At 45.1% G+C, this 13926-nt stretch overlaps 1 protein-coding gene across 1 annotated transcript; it reads right to left on the minus strand.

The window, feature by feature from the left end:
* Positions 1-584: 584 nt before the first annotated feature.
* LOC105476275 (stromal cell derived factor 2) lies at positions 585-13897 on the minus strand. Its single transcript, XM_011732060.3, has 4 exons — positions 13766-13897; positions 13446-13659; positions 8117-8313; positions 585-1271 (listed from the first exon to the last, which is right to left on the minus strand). Exons 2-4 carry the CDS (start codon positions 13594-13596, stop codon positions 984-986), a joined length of 636 nt encoding a protein of 211 aa, XP_011730362.1. The 5' UTR covers positions 13597-13659; positions 13766-13897; the 3' UTR covers positions 585-983.
* Between the last annotated feature and the right edge of the window lie 29 nt (positions 13898-13926).

Here is a 13926-nt window from a genome sequence, read left to right on the forward strand (position 1 = left end):
CCACTGCACTCCAGCCTGGGGGACAGAGTGAGACTCCATCTCAGGAAAAAAAAAAAAAAAAAATTAGCAGGGCGTGGTGGCGGGCACCTGAAGTCCCAGCTAATTGGGAGGCTGAGGCAGGAGAATGGCGTGAACCCAGGAGGCGGACCTTGCAGTGAGCTGAGATCACGCTGCTGCACTCCAGCCTGGGCAACAGAGCGAGACTCTGTCTCAAAAAAAAAAAAAAAAATTAAATAAATAAAATTATCTATAATATGGTACCTAGTATTTACCAGTGAATAAATACTGGTTCTTTCTTTCTACCCCTACCCATTTTTCTCATTTGCAGTAACAGATACAAAGCAAACATCTCACTGGTGGTTTATTATGCTGTATTCTGTGAGTTTTTAGCTATAATTAGTGAAAGATCTATTAAAGATGAGATGCCTGGAGAAAAGTCAAAGTAGAAAGAGAAAAGGCTTATATGCAAGTAAAGCTCTTAAAAGGGCCCACATTGGAGGTTCACAGCATCTCCAAAGAGTCTTAGGACTCGAGGATTAAGCAGCTAATGAAATAGCACACCCAATAAATAACAACACAGTGACTAATAATAAAATTATTGTTTTTATCATTTTGGAGAGAGAAAATAGGGGAAAAATCACATACATTAACAGTCCATGATGCCAAGCTCCTGAAGAGTAAAAGTTTACCAGCTAAGAGGGATGTTCCCCTCAGTTTGTTTTATCAGTATGAATGAAAAACATCTGCCCCTTTACCAGCAAGTCCTCTACTCAGAAAGAACTGACCCCACGCCAAGTCTGGGAGAGTGACTAGTTCAAGTGTGCAGGGTTGAAGTTTCCAAACACAGCTATTTTCTGTTGTGTATCTTCATCTCAATGGTGACATGGCCACTGCCCAAGGAACTTGTGGCAGAGATCCCAAGGTGAGGCAGCAACAGACGTCTATGAACATTGTGCGTTAACAGTGGCTCAGAGCCTCTAGATTCATAGCTCTGCATGGTGGGCTTCTGCCTTCAACAACTCACTGGGCTTCATGAAGATGCCTTCCATGGCTTTCCAATAGTTGTTCTGACTTGGCTGGGCCATGCCATGCACCTCTTTTTGCCCACTGATAGGTCGACCATATTGTTCTCCTGTGACAGATAGCAGTACCTCAGTGGAAGAGTGTTTGAACCGCACCTCACCATCTCTCACCCAGTAGGGTCCATTACAGAGTACTGTCCAGTCATCCAGATAATCACCTTCACCTTCCTCACCAAAAGCACTCACTTCCTGGAAAACACAGAAGGTAGTAATATTAGCATGGTTGACAAGGGCTTGAAAAGGAGTGGGAGGCAATGGGAAGAAAAAGAAGGCTACCCTGAAGTAAAAAATCAGAGGGGGCCAGGCTCATGCCGGTAATTCGAGCACTTTGGGAGGCTGAGCGGGGCAGATCACTTGAGCCCAGGAGTTTGAGAACAGCCTGGGCAACATGGTGAAACCCTATCCCTAAAAAAAATACAAAAGAAATTAGCTGAGGTCAGGAGTTCAAGACCAGCCTGACCGACATGGAGAAACCGTCTCTACTAAATATACAAAATTAGCTGGGTGTGGTGGCACATGCCTGTAATCCCAGCTACTCGGGAGGCTGAGGCAGGAGCATTGCTTGAACCCAGAGGCAGAGGTTGCGGTGAGCCGAGATCATGCCATTGCACTCCAGCCTGGGCAAAAGAGTGAAACTCCGGTCTCAAAAATAAAAAAAGAAAGAAAAGAAAAGAAATTAGCTGGGCATGGTGGCACATGCCTATAGTACCCAGCTACTACAGCTATCGCCTGAGTCCGGGAGATCAAGGCTGCAATGAGCTGTGATCACACTACTGCACTCCAGCTTGGATGACAGAGCAAGACCCCTTCTCAAAAAAAATAAAAATTAAAAAAAAAAATTCAGCTGCTTTCCAGTGTTTCATTTTTTAGTTTTGTTTTGTTTTTTGAGATGGATTTTTGCTCTTGTTGCCCAGGCTGGAGTGCAATGACGCAATCTCGGCTCACTGCAACCTCCGCCTCCCAGGTTCAAGCAATTCTCTTGCCTCAGCCTCCCTAGTAGCTGAGATTACAGGCATGTGCCACCACACCTGGCTAACTTTGTATTTTTAGTAGAGACAGGGTTTCTCCATGTTGGTCAGGCTGGTCTCGAACTCCCGACCTCAGGTGATCCACCCGCCTCAGCCTCCCAAAGTGCTGGGATTACAGGCATGAGCCACCGCACCCGGCCATTCCAGTGTTGTTTAAAATAAACCATGAACCATAGAAAAAGACGAAAGACACAAAGGACATAAGAGGAAAAAATTCGTTGCTGTAAGATTATGGTCCATGGTTCCTATCTGAGTTATGGCATCAAAAACAAAGAAAAGAAAAAAAAAGATTATGGTCCAAACACTTATTTTGCAATTAATACTATAGTTGCCTTATATTTTCTATTACAGTGTTAAAACAGTATTTCTTTCTGTTTCCTTTTAAGAGTTAGGATCTTGGCCAGGCACAGTAGCTCACTCCTGTAATCCCAACACTTTGGGAGGGGGAGGCGGGCAGATCGCCTGAGGTCAGCAGTTCAAGACCAGCCTGGCCAACATGGTGAAACCCCATCTCTACTAAAAATACAAAAATTATCCAGACATGGTGGCAGGCGCCTGTAATCCCAGCTATTCGGGAGGCTGAAGCGGGAGAATCGCTTGAACCCAAGAGGCAGAGGTTGCAGTGAGCCGAAGGTTGCAGTGAGCCAAGACTGCACCATTGCACTCCAGCCTGGGCAACAAGAGCAAGACTTTGTCTCAAAAAAAAAAAAAAAGTTGGGCTCTTGCTCTGTTGCCCAGGCTGTAGTGCAGTGCCTCAAGCGGTCTTACGGCCTCACCTCCTGAGTAGCTAAGACTATAAGACTACAGGCCTATACCACCACACCCAGGTAGTTAAAAGTTTCTTTTGTAGGCAACTGTGTTGCCTTGGCTGGTCTCCAACTCCTGGTCTTAAATTATTCTCCCCACTTGGTCTTTCAAGGTGTTGGGATTATAGGTGTGAGCCACCGTGCTGGCTTTAAAATACTTTATTTTTTGAGATAGTATCTCGCTCTGTCACCCAGGCTGGAGTGCAGTGGCACAATCTCAGCTGTCTGCAACCTCTACCTCCTGGGTTCTAGCGATTCTCATGCCTCAGCCTCCGGAGTAGCGGGGATTACAGGCATGTGCTACCACACCCAGCTAATTTTGGTATTTTTTAATAGAGATGGGGTTTCACAATGTTGACCAGGCTGGTCTCCAACTCCCAGCCTCAAGTGATCCACCCACCTCAGCCTACTAAATTGCTGGGAGTACAGGCATGAACCACCACTTTCAGCCCTTAAAATACTTTGTATCTCTTATTATTTGACTTTATTACTGCTTCATTCTCTTAAATATATTTTAAATGACCTGATGACAAGTTCAAAAGGGAATGGACTATGGGAGTCAGGGTGACCTTGAATCTCAACTTGATCCCTTCCTCTGTAAATCCTTTGAGCGTTTGTTTTCTCCTCTATAAAATGATCACAATATCACCTTATAGAGCAACTGTGAGAATTAAATGAGATAGCAAATATTAACTGAGCAAAACATAGCAAGTTCTCTATACTCTTTCTTTCTTTCCTTCTTTCTTTCTAATAAGGCAGTGAGAGAGAGAGCAAGTTCTCTATATTCTACTCCTCATCTAAATTCCATCATCCTTAAGGCCAAATATTCAGTTTCTATACAATGGCAATTGAAAAATTACTGATTATTTCAGAAGCATGAGTGTGTGTGTGTGTGTGTATACACTCTACTTGATAAAACTGTTTCCCAGGAGGATACCAATATGTAATTCTGATACTGCTATATTTGTATATTGGAACTGAAGTTCAATACATGGATGGCAGATGGTGGGAACAAGGTATCTTACTGTTGGAGTGGGAATTTACAAATTAGCACAGGGAGGAGGCTAGGATGACCTATGTGGTAACGGATTACAGCTAAAGACATCAGCCACCAGGCCCGGTGGCTCACGCCTGTAATCCCAGCACTTTGGGAGGCTGAGGCAGACGGATCACAAGGTCAGGAGATGGAGACCATCCTGGCTAACACGGTGAAACCCCATCTCTACTAAAAATACAAAAAATTAGCCGGGCGTGGTGGTGGGCACATATAGTCCCAGCTACTTGGGAGGCTGAGGCAGGAGAATGGTGTGAACCCGGGAGGCGGAGCTTGCAGTGAGCCGAGATCGCGCCACTGCACTCCAGCCTGGGCAACAGAGCAAGAGTCTAAATACATATATACATACATCAGTAAGAACCTTAGCCAGCCACAGTGGGGCATGCCTGTATTCCCAGCTACTTGAAAGGTTGAGGCAAGAGGACTGCTTGAGCCAAGAAGTTTGAGGCTCTAGTGCACTATGATCACACCTGTGAGTAACCACTGCACTCCAGCCTGGATAACATAGAAAGAATCCATCTTAAGAAAAAAAAAGAAAAAAAACCTCATTTAACTTAATATAGATACAGATGGCTATGCAAATAAAAATTTATAGATATGTATATATACATGAGTAAGCATACAGAAATACAGTTTTTTTTTATTTAATTTTTTTTTTTTTGAGATGGAGTCTCACCCTGTCACCCAGGCTGGAGTGCAATAGTGCAATCTCGGCTCACTGCAACCTCCATCTCCCAGGTTCAAACGATTCTCCTACCTCAGCCTCCCGAGTAGCTGGGATTACAGGCGCCCGCCACCATGCCCAGCTAATTTTTGTACTTTAGTAGATACCGGGTTTCACCATGTTGGCCAGGCTAGTCTCGAACTCCTGACCTCATGATCCGCCTGCCTCGGCCTCCCAAAGTGCTGGGATTACAGGCGTAAGCCACTGCGCCCGGCCTACAGTTCTTTATTCTGTCAAGTGAGAGGGTCTAAAAGAAACACTCCAGTAACAACAAGCTTACATAAGGCCTAGAACTTGGTTTTAATATCATTCTCCAATAAAAGAAAGCAGAGCTCCTTGGAGAAATAGCTGATTATAGTACTGGAGCAAGAAATAAACAAGATAAGTCTGGAGCATCTTTTGGTGCCAGAAAGGAAAGAAGTGCTTTAAAGTGCACTCACGGCCGGGCGCGGTGGCTCAAGCCTGTAATCCCAGCACTTTGGGAGGCCGAGACGGGCGAATCACGAGGTCAGGAGATCGAGACCATCCTGGCTAACCCAGTGAAACCCTGTCTCTACTAAAAAATACAAAAAACTAGCCGGGCGAGGTGGTGGGCGCCTGTAGTCCCAGCTACTCGGGAGGCTGAGGCAGGAGAATGGCGTAAACCCGGGAGGCGGAGCTTGCAGTGAGCCGAGATCCGGCCACTGCACTCCAGCCTGGGCGACAGAGCGAGACTCCGTCTCAAAAAAATAAAAATAAAAAATAAAAAAATAAAGTGCACTCACATATACACACACACACAATGGGATACTGTCAAATGGACACAAAGCCAGCTGAAAGAATTCCTGATGGCCAAAGTTGGAAAAATTTGAGCAACAAAATATAGTAGTATTAGATTACAACAAAGTATAAACTATCCATGAGTTTATGCTAATGTAAATAACTGAATAAATAAATTGGGGAAAAGAGACAAATCCCCCATATGGAAAAATCTCAAATAAAATATGTAGATATTCCACCCTAAGGTAGAGAGAGTGTAACTCTCCAGTCTGTAAGAGTGAAATGCACATAGTGACTTCCTTCCAAAAAGTGTATGGAAAGGGGGAAAATGAAGAGAGTAACCTTACAGGAGAAACCTAACCAACAAACACTACTTCAGCCAGGTAATCAAGGTCAACATCAACAGTCACAAATCATAAAGACAGTATGTACCCCTGATATGATGGGATAAAAATGGCACTTTACCTCAGTGATCTTCCTCTCAAACCCTTTATAAGTCCAGTCTAATCACAAGAAAAACAGACAAATTCCAATAGAGGGGCAATCTACAATACACCTGACCAGCACTCCTCAAAGCTGTCAAGGTCATCAAAAACTAGGGAAGTCTGAAAAACTGTCACAGCCACAACAGCCTAATGAGACATGGCAAGTATATGTAATGTGGTATTTTGGAACGGAAAAAGAACATTAGGTAAAAACTAAGGGACCAGACACGGAGACCTCACACCTGTAATCCCAGCACTTTGGGAGGCCAAGGCAGGTGGATCACGAGGTCAGGAGTTCGAGACCAGCCTGGACAACTTGGTGAAACCCCATCTCTACTGAAAATACAAAAAGCAGCCAGGCATGGTGGCAGGTGCCTGAAATCCCAGTTACTCAGGAGGCTGTGGCAGGAGAATAGCTTGAACCTGGGAGGCGGAGGTTGCAGTGAGCCGAGATCGTGCCACTGCACTCCAGCCTGGGAGAAAGCGAGACTCTGTCTCAAAAAAAAAAAAAAAAAAAAAAAACCCTAAGGGAATCAGGAAAAAACTATGGACTTTAGTTAATAAAACTGTGTCAATATTGCTTCATTAAATGTAGCAAATTTACCCTTCCAAGGTAAGATGTTAATAAGGAAAACTGTATACAGGGGGTGGGGATAGGGAAGGAGTCATTAAGGGGTCCACATCCCCTGATAACCCAAGGCTTAAAACAGTGGCACAAGGCCAGGCACAGTAGCTTATGCCTATAATCCCAGCACTTTGGGACACTGAAGGGGGCAGATAGCTTGAGCTCAGGAGTTTTGAGACCAGCCTGGGCAACATGGCAAAAACCCGTATCTACAAAAAAAATACGAAAATTAGCCAGGCGTGGTGGCATGAGCCTGTAGTGAGGGCTGAGGTGGGAGAACTGCTTGAGCCCAGGAGGCTGAGGCTGCAGTGAGCAAGATCACACCACTGCACTACAGCCTGGGTGACAGAGTGAGACCCTGTTTAAAAACAAAAAACAGGCCGGGCGCGGTGGCTCAAGCCTGTAATCCCAGCACTTTGGGAGGCCAAGACGGCAGATCACGAGGTCAGGAGATCGAGACCATCCTGGCTAACATGGTTGAAACCCCGTTGCTACTAAAAAATACAAAAAACTAGCTGGGCGAGGTGGCGGGCACCTGTAGTCCCAGCTACTCGGGCGGCTGAGGCAGGAGAATGGCATAAACCCGGGAGGCGGAGCTTGCAGTGAGCTGAGATCTGGCCACTGCACTCCAGCCTGGGTGACAGAGCGAGACTCCGTCTCAAAAAATAATAAATAAATAAATAAAAACAAAAAACATAAGTGACACGAGCAAATCCATTTTCCTAATGTAACTAGTTAGCATCATTAAAAAAAAACTACAATTTGGAAAACATTGGGTTTCTTTATTACAGGATATCAGAACTTATGATATGCTAATGTATATCCAGTCTGTCTGTCCTTCCCATTTCTTGATTTGGTTTAGTTGTTGTCTCCACTTTGACCAGAAACGATTTTCTTCACACTTACAAAACAGAGCCAGGCAGGTGCAGTGGCTCATGCCTATAATCCCAACATTTTCAGGAGGCCAAGGCCAGTGGATCACCTGAGGTCAGGAGTTCGAGACCAGCCTGACCAATATGGTGAAACCCCATCTCTACTAAAAATACAAAAAAAAAAAAAATTAGTCGAGTGTAGTGGCACATGCCTATAGTCCCAGCCACTCAGGAGGTTGAGGTGGGAGAACCGCTTGAACCCAGGAGGCAGAGGTTGCAGTGAGCTGAGACCATGCCATTGCACTCCAGCCTGGATGACAGAGTGAGACTCCATCTCAAAAATAAAAAAAAAATACAAAAATTAGCCAGGCATGGTAGCATGCACCTGTAATCCCAGCTACCCAGGAGACTAAGGCAGGAGACTTTCCTAAAGCCGGAGGCAAAGGTTGCACTAAGCCAAGATCATGCCACTGCACTGCAGCCTGGGTGACAGAGAGACACTTCATCTCAGAAACAAAAAAATAAAAACAAAAAAACCTCACACAAAAACAGAGCCATTTCCCCAGTTCTGCACAAAAGAGAACAGCTACACCTAGAAAAGAAACAATTAAGAACCAAGAGATCAAACAAGCACCCACTGAGTAATGCAGAGCAGCAACGATCCATCGAAAGCCACCTCACCTGGTTTCCAGAAAGAGGTGAAGTGAAGTGGTGACTATGGAGGTTTCGGCCAGTGTTGACATGTGTCAACCGGATGGGCTGGCCACACTTGATGGGGGTTCCCCTCTCACACACTGTGGCAGTCTTCCCCCGTATCCTCCAGTAACTGTTGCTGTCATCCACAGAGGTTACACCTGTCACTGACTGCTGCCCACTACCTGCAGTTAAGAAAAGAAAGACAACTCTCTTTCTCTGCCATGGACAACATGCTCAGAGACAGAAGCTCGAGGGTGCTCAAGATTCAGTTTCACCTGTAACCCACCATGACCAAGGAAGACACGCGGCTGGAGGTGTAATGGATTATTAATGCTGCTTTACAAGAGGCTGAAGACCGCCCTCAGCCATGATGGTCTAGCAGGTGGAACCTGAAAAGCTGCCAAAGCCTTAGACAAGGGCCAAGCCCATCTTTGTGTGCTTGCATCCAAATGTGAAGAGCCTATGTATATCAAGCTAGGGGTGGCTCTTTGTGCTGAACACAAAATCAACCCAATTAAGGTTGATGACCTCAAGAAACCAGAGAAATGGCTAAGCCTCTGGAAAACTGACAAGACAAAGAAAACTTTGTAAAGTGGTTGGTTGCAGTTGTGTCACAGTGAAGGGCTATGGCAAAGAATTTCAGGTCAAGGATGTGACAGTGTACTTCAAATGTAAGAAATCAACAAATAAATTTGGTACCCATTCCTCAAAAAAAAATGGCAAGTGAGCTCAACCTCACCCTTATTGCCTATGGCCAATATTGTACCCTGTGTAAAACAGGCAAGAAGGGGTGGGGAGAAAAATGCTATGCTTGGCAATATTTTTTCTTCTACAACATTAAAATATTTATAAAAAATACAAAATGTGCTGGGTGTGGTGGCTCATGCTTGTAATTCCAGCACTTTGGGAGGCTGAGGCAGGTGGATCAGGAAATCAGGAGTTCAAGACCAGTCCCACCAACACAGTGAAACCCCGTCTCTACTGCAAATACAAAAATTAGCTGGGCATGGTGGCGGCGGCCTGTAATCCCGGCTACTTGGGAGGCTGAGGCAGGAGAATCACTTGAACCCGGGAAGCGGGGGTTGCAGTGAGCCGAGATCGCGCCACTGCCCTCTAGCCTGGGTGACAGAGCCAGACTCTGTCTCAAAAAAAAAAAACTGTGTCTACATAATACCAGTTATTATATGATAAAGTATACTTAAGGGTATGTCATATCAGAAAATTGTAAGAGTTTGCATCAAAGGATATCCAAGGCACAAATTTATGTAGAGTTTTTGAGGCACAGGCAGTACTAACCTGCAGACACTAGCCTGGATAGCCCCTAATGTGTCTAATCACATAATTTTAACAAGTTTGTAATATTATTCATGTTCATTAACTATTACGATAAAAATGTTTATTTTTCGGTCGGGCATGGTGGCTCACGCCTATAATCCCAGCACTTTGGGAGGCCAAGGCAGGCAGATCACAAGGTCAGAAGATCGAGACCATGGTGAAACCCCGTCTCCATTAAAAATACAAAAAATTAGCCGGGCGCGGTGGTGGGTGCCTGTAGTCCCAGCTACTCAGGAGGCTGAGGCAGGAGAATGGCGTGAACCCGGGAGGCAGAGCTTGCAGTGAGCCGAGACTGCGCCACTGCACTCCAGCCTGGGCAACAGAGACTCCGTTTCAAAAAAAAAAAAAAGTTTATATTTCACAATTAAAATGAGACTACTTTATATTGCCAACTTTAATCTAAGCAGGCATCTCTGACCAAGTTGGCCATCATCTGACCAACTCCCACAAGTGGTCAATTATTATAAAAGTATTCTTTGATCAGGGCACAGTGGCACACGCCTGTAATCCTAGCACTTTGGGAGGCTGAGGCAGGCAGAACACAAGGTCAGGAGTTCGAGACCAGCCTGGCCAACATGGTGAAACCCTGTCTCTACAAAAAATATAAAAATTAGCTGGGCGTGGTCACACGCGCCTGTAATCCCAACTATTTGGGAGGCTGAGGCAGAAGAATTGCTTGCATCTGGGAGGCAGAGGTTGCAGCGAGCCGAGATCGCGCCACCACACTCCAGCCTGAGTGGCCAGGAGAGACTCTGTCAAAAAAAAAAAAAAAAGTATCCTTGGAGGTCTGGCACAATGGCTCATGCCTGTAATCCAAGCGCTTTGGGAGGCTGAGGTGGGAGGATCCCTTGAGTCCTGGAGTTCGAGACCAGCCTCAGCAACATAGCAAAATCTGGTCTCTAAAAAAAAAAAAAAAATTTTTTTTTTGAGACAGTGTCCCTCTGTCACTCAGGCTGGAGTGCAGTGGTATGATCACAGCTTACCACAGCCTTGACTTCCCAGGCTCAGGTGATCCTCCTACCTCAGCCTCCCAAGTAGCTGGGATTTCAGGCACCTGCCACCACACCCGGCTAATTTTTCTATTTTTTGTAGAGATGGGTTTTTGCCATGTTGCCCAGGCTGGTCTCGAATTCCTGGGCTCAAGCAATCCAACTGCCTCAGGCTCCCAAAGTGCTAGGATTACAGGTGTGAGCCACCATACCCAGCCTAAAAAAATTTTTTTTATATTTAAGAGAAAAAAAAGAGGTTGGGTACAGTGAATCGTCAATCCCAGCACTTTGGGAGGTCAAGGTGGGCAGATTGCTTGAGCCCAGGATTTCAAGACCAAGCTCAGGCAACTGACAAAACTCCATCTCTACAAAAGACCCAAAAAATTAATCAGGTGTGGTGGGGTGCACTTGCAGTCCCAGCTACTCAGGAGGCTGAGATGTGAGGATTGCTTGGGCCCAGGAGGTCAAGGCTGCAATGAGTCGTGATTGTGTCACTGCACCTCAGCTTGGACGACAGAGTAAGACTCTGTTTCTTAATTTCTTTCTTTTTTTTTTTGAGACAGAGTCTGTTCTGTCACCAGGCTGGAGTGCAGTGGTGCGATCTCGGCTCACTGCAACCTCCAATTCTCTGGTTCAAGTGATTCTCCTGCCTTGGTCTCCCATGTCTCTTAAGGAAAGAAAAAATCTAGCTACAGGATTTAAAAAGCTGGGGCGGGGGGGTGCGGTATACAAATAATCGCTGATAGCTAATGTGTGTTACTAAGACTGCACAGCACCACAGTGTGTGAGGACTTACTGGGTATCTAGCACTGACCTAAGTCCTTTGTTTGAATATTCTTATTTGACATCTACATTTGCTGAAGTAGGTATTATTATCCCCAGCATACCCAAGGTCACACAACTCTAAGAAACAAGGCTGGGACTGAATGAACCTAGACAGCCCAACTCTAGAACTAACACTCTTAACCATTCTGCATCATATCTCATTAAGATCATATTTCTTCCAAAAGCTTTAAATTGTCAGGTTTCCCCAAACGAGCTACTCTCATAAACACCAGGGATACCCTCTTTCCTAGGCTTCATTCACTACCCAGGTCTTTGAAAGCATTCGTATTTCCCAGATACTTTCCTCTAATAGTTTTACCTGTTCCTTCTAGCTTTGCTTTCAGCTCCATGGCCTTGCCTGACCAAAGACTTTTGATATTTCACTTTTACCACGTATACCATTATGCCTCGTGCCAGTTACACGGGTAAATATAGCCAACTATCAGCTCCTTTCTACTGTCTCCTTCCACTCAGCTCATGACTTTATTATATCTTTCTTTTTCAGAAAAGCCAAACCAAGTCTCCCTTCCTACTTCTGGTTACTGCCTTACAGCTCTCTGGGGTCCTCACAGCCACGCTTCACTACTAAACCATGGTCTACATTTTGTCTCCTACATTTTCTGCTTTCTATTCAACCCTTCACTTCCTCCTCCAAATCCTTATACCTTGGGATTATCCAAAGTTCTATGCCTGGCCTTCATATATTTCCACCTGTAGTTCTTAAATTGCTGAGGGTCAGGACAAAAGCATTTGTATTTTTAACAAGTTTCTCAAGTTATTCATATTGATCCCAGATTGAGAACCACAGTTCATCCTGGGCAATTTCATCCACTACCCTGACATTTTCAACCACAGTCTGTACAAGATGTTGTATTTAATGTTGTATCTAATGTGGTATCTCAGGCTCAGAGAGATCCCTTTTCTGAGCTTCAGACTGAACCTGGTTCCCAAATCTGGCTGTCCATCAGAACCACCTGAAGAGCTTTTTAAACCTACAGATTGCTACTGCCAAGCCTCTGTCCACCTCCACTCTAATTCAGTAGATCCAAAGTTGGAAACCAAAGCAAATTAAAAAATAAGCCTGACAACATGTTAGGTGTTCACTGAATGGGTGCTAGGATTATTAAGACATCGCAGTGATGATAACTCACGTCCTTGCCTAGTCTAACTGATCAGATAGGTTTTGGGAATCACGAACCAGACTAGCCCACCTGACAGAACTCTTTCCTCCCTCAGCAAACAGCATCATCAGTCATCCAAGATAGAATTCTACCAGCTATCTTAAATGCCTCTCACATCTCACTAGCTGACCTTCATTCTTTTTTTGTTTGCTTATCTTTTTTTTCAGGCAGATAAGACTTTCTTTTTTTGGTCTGTTTTTATTATATTGTAATCTTCTTGACTGATTATCACTACCGAATCTCCTGCAGGTAGTACAATTCTAGTCATATAGTAGGAACTCATTAAGACCTATGCTGAATGAATGAATTCAAATAATTTATTATTAAACATTTTAATTTCAAATGCTTAAAAAAAAAAAAAAGTTTCTGTGCAATTCCTGTCACTGCTCCAAGTTCCTTACAAGAAGGAGGTTCAGATTTGGGTAGAAGGGGCCCAAAAGATAGGAATTAAGGAGCAAGTGTAAGATGCAGAAGAGCTGGAAGACAAAGGGTTGTAGTCAATGAGTGAGCTCTTGGAGTTTAAAGTTTCAGATACAGTACTTACTGTTACTTTAAAATTTCAGACACAGCACTTCCTGTAATTTTCTTGTCTGTCTCTAAAGCAGGCTTTGAACCTGGATAGATTTGGATAGAACCCCGACTTTGACATTTGCTAGCTGCAAGGCTTTGAATAAACGATTTAATTTCTCTGCGTCTGTTAACTCATCTGTGAAATGAGGATAACAATAGTATCACCTTACATGAATGTTAATAAGCGGAAAAAGTACATAGGTAACGTGCCTGGCCTGTAGTTCACCAAATATTAGGTGGTGTTGCGATTAAGATGCCTTAGAACAACTCAGTTCTCCGACTCTCCCGACCTGAGGAACCGTCCCAGGGAACACCTAACCTTCCCAGACCACACCCTCAGATTTTCTTTAGGCCCCGCCCCTCCAGATACTCCCAGGCCTCCCTAGCCCACCCGAGCCCGATCCCCAGCATTACCTGACCCATAGCGCACGTCGTGTGAGTGCAGTCGGACGTTGTGGCGCGTATTGAGTAGCTTTACCACGGAGCCGCAAGTAACGACAGCCAGGCTGGACGCACCCACAGCGCTCCACAAACACCCCAATAACAGTAGAGGTACTACAGCCATCCTAGCTGTATCGCGGAGCCCCAAATCTTCGAAGAAAACGCGGCCCCTCCCCGGAACCGGAAGCTGAAGACGATACCACGGAGAGAAGGAAGTGAAGAAGCCCGAGTCTGATCTTTATGGTTTATCTGGCTAGAGCGGCCTGAGAAACAGGCTGAGCCTGGTTACTTACGATACTCTCGCTCTGTTCCAGGGGCTCAGTAACAGCTGCCTTCCTGAGCCGCTTCGGTTACCGTTCGCACCCACGGGACGAAAGCTCCCGAGAGCGGGAGAACAAGAAATGGCCCACCCACTCCCGGTGACAGAGAGCCGGAAATGACGTAGCACGTTGAC

Source organism: Macaca nemestrina, chromosome 17, assembly GCF_043159975.1.
Source record: "Macaca nemestrina isolate mMacNem1 chromosome 17, mMacNem.hap1, whole genome shotgun sequence".
Taxonomy (NCBI): Eukaryota; Metazoa; Chordata; class Mammalia; order Primates; family Cercopithecidae; genus Macaca; species Macaca nemestrina.